The following is an 8,056-nucleotide window of genomic DNA, read 5'->3' as shown; positions in this document are numbered from 1 at the left end:
CCAACCTTAATTATTTTGAATCTACTTAATATTGTTCTTAGTGAACTCACATTTGGTAGTGTTTTGTCATTAAAATGTCATGTGTATCTAATTCGGGCATTTTACAGAAATTAGAGCACATATTAAGATAGTTGTCTTAAGCAGTTTTCATACTTTTTGGAAAGTCACATTTGTGTATTAACACGTGTTTCCAATTAAACAGTACAAATTAGTACTTATATCATCCCGTTCATAGCTCATATTAGCTTGTTAGCGGTGTTACTATGGATTAATTAATAGGCAGCACTATCCAGCTTATAATTACTGAAGTTGTTCCTTTTAAAAATATTGTCACAATATTTACTTTTTCTTAGATCTATCTTTTCTAGTAATTTGATATTGACAGATTTTTTTTTTCTCTTTTCAACCTTTAGCAAAGCTGAACTATTTCCAACAGCCACAGGTTATCAAAGAATCTAATTTTTTGAAGTTCTCAGAGATTTTTTTCTTTCTTAGCACCGTCACAAGTCCAGCCATCATTCTCTGCCATTTACCGGGTGAGTTGAAAGAAAATAGCAAACAGTTTGCAGATACATCTTTACTAAAGCTATCTGTAATGAGATTGAATGAGAACAGATTGAAAGATTCTTATTTTTCTACCTCTAATCCATATTATCTCTCAACTCTTTTCATTCCTTATTGTGTAAAAAGTTTCTGATTAGTTTTCTTGTATTTAAAAATTTGGACAACCCCTTAGACAAAACTGGGTGTACACTAAGGAGAAGTATAAATGTGCCTCTGTGCCCTGATGATGTCATCACCTTGCACTTGGCCTTAGTATTCTGCAGTCACTTTGCCTGTGATTTCTCCACATTGTCTTTTCAGGCTGGTGATCCAATCCTAATCTACTTCAATTCATCATCTGTATTGAGCACGCTTAGACAGCCAGTAAAAATGGGAGCCAGTGGACTTTGTGTTGATGGAAATCCTGCTGGTTAGTAAAGGGGGAAGAATTTCTTAGGGTGGTTTGCTTCTGTTTTATCTGTTTGTCATGTCTTAACTCAGGCTTCCTGGACAGTAAAAGCACAAGCTGTACTCGGATATTTGCCAACTTGAGCAAGAGTTGCATTACTGACCCTGCCCTAGATGCTGCCTCCTACTACCGTGACTTCGCTGTGCTAAAGGTGCATGTCATATTTCTTCCTTTTGCTCAACATCTTATTTGCTTGACTTTCCAGTGCAACTTCAGCTAACTGGAAAACTAAAGGTCATCTGGTATGTCATCCTGATCTCCTGATTGTTAAGGCCTTCTTGCTGGAAATCTTGTTAAAAATGTCATGATTGGTGATAATCCCTCAATTCAAACTACTTTCCAATGTATTTCAATTAGCAAATTCCTAATGCATTTAACAGGTACTTCATTGATACTTCATAGTTTTAGTGACTTAACTGGAACTCTCTTGCATTTTAAACAGAATGTTTATCAAAGTATTTCTATGTGTTCCATCAACTTGATCAACCAAGCAATGCATGTTCTTAGTAAAGAATGAGAATTTGTTTTACACAATATGTTTATATCTAAAATCATACTGGTCTGTGATTTCTAGATCACAAATTGATGACAAGTTTTACACATCTGAAATAAACAAAATAATTTTTGTCAATATAATATGTAGGCTCTATTTAGTGATCGTTTCATGACCTCAGACACTAACTTGCAAACCCAGAAAATTTATTGTTTTTTTGGTGTTGTATACTTGTTTCTTTGTTTTCCTCAGGTCCCAATTAATGACACCATCGTGCAGTCCATGAAGGTCAGTCTCTGTTGCCAATGAAAGTAATTTCTGCTTCTTTAATAAAGCATATCTGGAATCTTAGGTGTTCATTGCAATGCCCATGTGTTGGGAACTTGGGAGAGTAGGAATGTTCTGTGTCTGAGACAAGTTTTTTTTGGACAGAAGTGTAACATTATAGAAAAAAAAGTAGGCATATAAGGAAAGATATACTTTTAAATGTATGGGCAGGAGTCAGGGAAGTAGCTTGTTTTTTAAGAAAAAATTAGGCATCTGGAGCACAGTGATGTGTCCACAGATCACAGCTACAGCAGGAAGTTAAATCTGATTTGGGTGGAAAAGAGTAAGAAAGGCATGCTCCTTTTAAACAATTGCTAATTGTTAATATGCTTACTGTTTCCAGATAAAGGTCACTGCAGTTGCACCACCTGGAGCTCCATACATGAAAGACGACACATGTAACAATGTTGTTTCTGAGGTATCTGAATCTTCTTTCCTTCGGGCAGCTCAATGCTAGATTAAAGTCATTGCCCTATTACCTGACTATGCCTCTGATTCTTCTCTAACTTGGACTTCCAGGTGATATATGAGATAGAATTCAGTGGCATGCGTGGGATTCAGAATGTTTCTGTCCAGTTCAAAGTGAGCAACATCTCTGGAAAGTCAGGATCCTCTCTACAGCAGCACTTCACTTTGCATTTCTGGGTCAGTGCCCTCATCCTCCTTGGGCTCTTACCAAGTTTGTAGTCTGTAGTTTGGGACCCAGTTTTCTACAGATGAGATGTGAAAAGATTAGGGCAGTGTCACTGTGGTATGGTAGCACCAGGACCCTGGGACACAGCTGATAGTCAAAGGAAGGTGGGAACACTGTTCTGGTCTCAAGTATACCATGTTAGTAGGAAAATTCAGGCTCAGTGCAAGCATGCAGTCTTGGTGCTGTATCTGAGGTGTTCAGTGTTTGTGAACAAAGTTACTGAATCTATTCCAGGTACTTACCTAACTTTGCCTATGCAGGGGGAAAAAGAGTTTGGAGGGGGTGGAAATCTGGAAAACTCTAATGTGTGCTGAAGTTCACATAAACCTTGTTCCATAGGGGCAATGTAAAGTGGGATAAGTGGTGACCTCAGAGACTGATGTGTGCAGTGCAGCCTTGCTGAAATTATCCCAAGAGGCTCTTTCCATAAAACAATTTAGAAGTGGAATCTGCCACTCAGAATTGGGGTCAAGGCAGGGTTTGTTCTGCAGATCACCTGTAGAATTGCCCAGACTGATATACTCACTTCTTTAGAGACAAATGCTGAGCAATAAGAATGCATTGGCTCAAGAACTGTTCTGGTAGTATCCACATTTCAGGGCATTGACATTTAGTTTTTTTATCTCCTGGACTGCAGATGAACTTGACAGATAAGAAAGAGGATTTGGCAACATAATGGAGGTTTTAGTAGTGCATAATATTCAGTCATTCAAAAAATGGGTTACATTTACATTTTTGAGAATGTGAACTTGATCTGAAGTGAATGGATCTCATCGGTGTGAATGTTTTCCTTTTCCTTTCTTTCTTCCCTTTGCCTCTTTGTAGACCAGGACTCTTTCTCATATGTTACCTAGAAGTGGAAACCCTGGCTATATCACTGGAGCACCACTGTTGATTGGAAGCAGTGGTGCTGTGCAGCATGTATCCTTTTTCTGCTATCAAGTTTTATTTATCACTGGGTTTATTTACTTCTGGTACTCTACTGTCTAGACTTTTGAGATTCTACCTTCACCTGTGAGGGTATACCTCAGTATTACCATCAGCAGGCCTTTTGGTCACAACTGAATTGTGACCAGCTGAACATGAGTCAGCAGAGTGCCCAGGTCACCAAGAAGGCCAAGGGCATCCTGGCCTGGATCAGCACTAATGTGGCCAGTAGGACTGCTGAAGTTCTCTTTCCCCTGTACTGGGCACTGGTGAGGCCACAGCTCGAGTGCTGGGTTCAGTGTTGGGCCCCTGACTCCAAGAAGGACATGGAGGTGCTGGAGCATGTCCAGAGAAGGGCAACGGAGCTGGGGAAGGGTCTGGAGCACAAGTGTGCTGAGTTCCCTTGTGGCTGAGGGAACTGGCATTGTTGAGCCTGGAGAAAAGGAGGCTGAGGGGAGACCTTCTGGCTCTGTCCAAGTCCCTTGGAGGAGGGTGGAGAGAGGTGGGAGTGGGTCTGTTCAACCAAGGACCAAGGGACAGGACAAGAGGAAATGGGCTCCAGTTGTGGCCAGGGCAGTTGAGATGGGATGTGAGGAAGAATTTCTTTGCTGAAAGGGTTCTGAGGCATTGGAAGGGGTTGCCCAGGGCAGAGGTGAAGTCGCCTTCCTTGGAGGGATTGAAGAGTCATCTAGACACAGTGCTTAGAGACATGGTTTAGCCATGGTTTAGGGGACTTGTCAGTGTTAGGTTAATGATTGGACTTGATGATCTTAAAGGTCTTTTCCAATCGAGACAGTTCTGTGATTCTGTGAATTGTAGTCCTGTATAGGGATAAGGAGGAATGTGGGATGAGAGGATTTTTGGGTGCCCTACATTGTCTGTTTATGCTTTTGTTTGGCTTCTTGACGTGCAGTCTGTCAGATGAGCATTTTGCAGAGTGAAGGTGATGGACGTTGCTCACAGTTCCTCAGACACACAGTACAATTTGGAAAAAATATGAGAACAGGCTGCAAGTTCAGGTAACAACATTCTTCATTCACCCTTCCTGACACATTTGGAAGGTGTGGACTTATCATGCTTTTCCATGTTCTCTCATGCACTGCTGTGGAGCCTAGGTCCTTCTCTGAGGTCACCAATGGGTCTCTACAAATCTTTCATACACTCCTAAAAGGACCTGAATATTAGAGAGATGGTGGACCTCTAGAACAATCTGAATATTGTGAAGGTCTTCAGGAACATTTTGAGGCTGTAATCTGGCAACATGTCTTGGGCAAGAGTTTGTATTTGAGGAGTGAATTATAACAGAACCCTAAAAAGTGATTGTTTGGATGATTTGGATCATTTTTTTTGCTGGTGACAGGGCAGGTATATGACCAATGATGTGATAGGATGGCTAAAGAGCTGTCAGTTTTCCTTACCCTGCCATGTTCCTCTTCTCCCTTCTCATTGCAGAGAGGACTGAAACTGCATACATTTAGTACCAATACTTCCTTAATGATTCTGTTGATACATTACAAGAGAAGAAGAAATATTCATTACAAAGCAAGGATGTTGATAGTGTTTTCTTCCTGTCCTGGACATCACTTTGTCAAAGCTGTTATTTTCTCTTTTCCAGCCTGTCCCCAATATTGGAAGAAAGTAACTGTAGTTACATCCAGCAGGAGTTATACAAGGCTCTTCAGGGGATGAACAGAGCAGAGGACCTTGCCATAATTGGCAGTGCTCATTCAACCCAGGCAGAAGAGTGGACGACTATTCTGATTCGGAACTGCAGTGTGCAGGTAATATGAATGCAAAAAGACCAGCTGTGAATATTTTTCCTTTCATGTCTTTGTATTGCCTTGAGGAAGTGTGAGCATGGGAAAAAAAGAGCTGGCTTGTTCCTCTGAGCTTACTTTCTTTGTGTGATGATCCACTGGCTCTCAGGGGGTTTAATGTCTGTAAGCAGTCGTTCTCATTATGGTTCATATTATTAAGATACTTACTAAACAAAAACAAACCCCTGACAGATTTAATATCTCTTTAAATCCTGCTATTTAAATGGGCAAAAAGAGTTTAATACTTAATCCAGTGTTGTATTGCCTAGTTTTCTGACAGCCTTCTAGAGCTAATACTACCTGGTTACTTCCTATTAATTTGATGCTTTTATTATTATCATCCTTTCTGATTTTCCAGTTTCTAGGGATATTTATATATTATCTAATAAGGGTAAAAGTTTGTAATCCAAATATTTGTGGAGGAGGGAAATTCTATTTTAATAATTATTAATCTGTCAGGAGATGGCCTAATAGAATGCAAAATCCAAGTTGTAGAGCTGAGACAAATTCTGTTTGGAACTGAGTTGACAGTGAGATGGATATAGCTCTGAAATGGGTGGTTGACCTGACTAGAAGTTAGGGGGTTAGGGCTGAAGTGACTAATTCAGGTTCTGTGACCTGTGCTATCCAAAATATTAGACTTTTATCATAATGGTCCATTTTTTCACATTTAAAATACTCTATTGAGATGTTTGGCATATGTTTTATTTTCAGGCTGTGAATTGCACTTCCTGTTGCATGGTTCCTGTGACCCTGGAGATACAGATATTGTGGACTAAGGTGGGCCTCCTGTCCAATCCACAAGCTCAAGTACGAGGTGGACGGTACTCTTACCAGTGTTACCTCCTGAAGGTATGGAATTTAAAACGCCTCCCTTACACACAGAGGTAATTAAATGGGATTCACAGGTTATTCAAGAACCAAGAAATCAAATGGTCTTGATATTACTGAGTTGAGATTTACTGAACTTTGGCAGTGGCCTGGCTGCAATGGCAAGAGTTTGTATTTAACAGCTCCATAGAGGAAGGTGGTTTTTTGGTCTTACCAGTACTGTCCTCAGTCAGTTGTACAACTGGAAAAGGTACCTTCTTTTCCAACCCCAAAATACCTTCTGCCACTTAAGGACTCAAACTTTGAACTTCTAATTGTGCTCAGTATAAAGTTGTAGTTACAAACATTCAATAACCACATGTTTATCTAGTTGTCTCTTAAAGCCTTGTTATGGAATTGGAGTTGATTTATATTTCACAGACTCAACAGCATGTTGATAATCTCTGCAAGAAGGTATTTGTATTCCTCTAGGGGTTCTGAAGTCACCAACAGATAGCTGAGGAAGAGTCTAATGCTGATGGCAGCAGATTTTAAGAATTAGGGATGGAAATGGAAACATTCAAGCTCAGGCTCAATGAGGCTCTGAGCAACCTGATCTGGTTGAAGATATCGCTGCTCATTGCAGGGAGCTTGGACTAGGTGGCCTTGACAGGTCCCTTGCCACCCAAACCATTCTGTGATTCTATGCAGGAAGGTGGAGCTAAGAGGTCTGCAAAGGAGATTGAATAGGCTTTTTTAAGCGTGTGTCAGTGGATCCCATTTTGGTGCAAGGCTGGATTCCTGACATCACAAAATCTTTTGGGCAGCACATGTATTTCAAGGCTTATACTTCTCTGCAAGGGATTTAGGGGGAGCAGCTGACACTTGCCCATGGTGTTCTCATGGCAGTGAGGTCTGAACTTCAGACTCAGGCTAGATGAGATTTTACATCACTTGTTTGCATGTGTCTCATGGTACCTCTTTGTCCTCCACTGCAACATACGTGAAAAGAACATGGTAGGAAAATGTTCACCTTGTAAAACACGTTGCCCTGAGGCAAGCTGACATCCCTGCTCCCTAAATCTGAGCTGTTATGCGGCTCCATCAACAAAACTTCTGTCTGGGGAGGAAGACTTGCATTCCTAGTAGAAGTACAGGGTGCATATCCCTCAGTAAGGATTAGCCAATCAATACCTATGAGGTTCAGATTTCAGCTGCTTGAGCAACTAATGCTAACTACTTTAGAGCTGTAAGGTATATTGCAAAGCAAACAATAAGAAAGCAAGTTTCTGGCAGCAAGAGAAAAACATGCCATTAAAATATGTACCAACTTCATCAGCAGCAATCCATAAATTAGGGTTATTAGTAAAGACATTTTAGCACAGGTACCAGTCAGTACCATACCCAGCAGTTAAGAATTGCAGCCATTTGTAAGCATACCAGTGAGATCACCAATGTCTGCTGTATATTGCTTTATTTTTAAATTGTGTCACTTCCCAGTTTTAGCCTATAGATTATCTATCTGAGAAGTATACATTCCTTAGAGAAAACCTTTTCCTTTAGACCACACTGTGTCACTGGAGAGTTGCTTTAGGGACTGACCAGAAAACACAAAACCCAGGAAAGATATCCCATTTTCTATACCCATCCACAATATCTGGTAAGAGTTTTAGTTGAACTTGACTGTAGTTGACGGTCTTACATGATGTAGAGCTATACAGGAAAATGCTGGAAGTTGCTGGTGGCTGTTTTCTCCCAGCTGTTGAGGAGGGGCTGTGTATGGGTTTTTTCCCCCACTGTTTTCCCTCATTTTAAGGCAGATTTTGAAGGTCCAAACACAAAGCCAGAATAATTCTGAGGCTTGTTGTTGACTAAGGCGATTATGCCTAGTGTGTATTTACTCATTGATAGAAATTATATCCATCAGGAGTGAAGGGGAAATGCTAATTGTAACTGCTCAGCAGTGGTAATTTGTG

The 8,056-nt window shown here is 40.5% G+C and overlaps 1 protein-coding gene across 1 annotated transcript; it reads left to right on the top strand.

Moving 5' to 3' along the window:
- Positions 1-413: 413 nt before the first annotated feature.
- TCTN3 (tectonic family member 3) lies at positions 414-6,122 on the top strand (the record flags this gene model as incomplete). The annotated part of the gene is given in 11 exon segments (XM_010168539.2): positions 414-480; positions 482-536; positions 865-973; positions 1,045-1,163; positions 1,758-1,793; positions 2,176-2,250; positions 2,352-2,477; positions 3,352-3,447; positions 4,375-4,472; positions 5,069-5,234; positions 5,985-6,122. Coding segments are annotated over 11 exon segments (1,085 nt in total), but the record flags the coding sequence as incomplete, so codon positions are not given.
- Positions 6,123-8,056: the final 1,934 nt, after the last annotated feature.

Source organism: Antrostomus carolinensis, unplaced genomic scaffold (genome assembly GCF_000700745.2).
Source record: "Antrostomus carolinensis isolate BGI_N321 unplaced genomic scaffold, ASM70074v2 scaffold19405, whole genome shotgun sequence".
NCBI lineage: Eukaryota > Metazoa > Chordata > Aves > Caprimulgiformes > Caprimulgidae > Antrostomus > Antrostomus carolinensis.
Note: the sequence above shows the minus strand (reverse complement) of the source record. Positions and strands in the feature narration are given on the sequence as shown.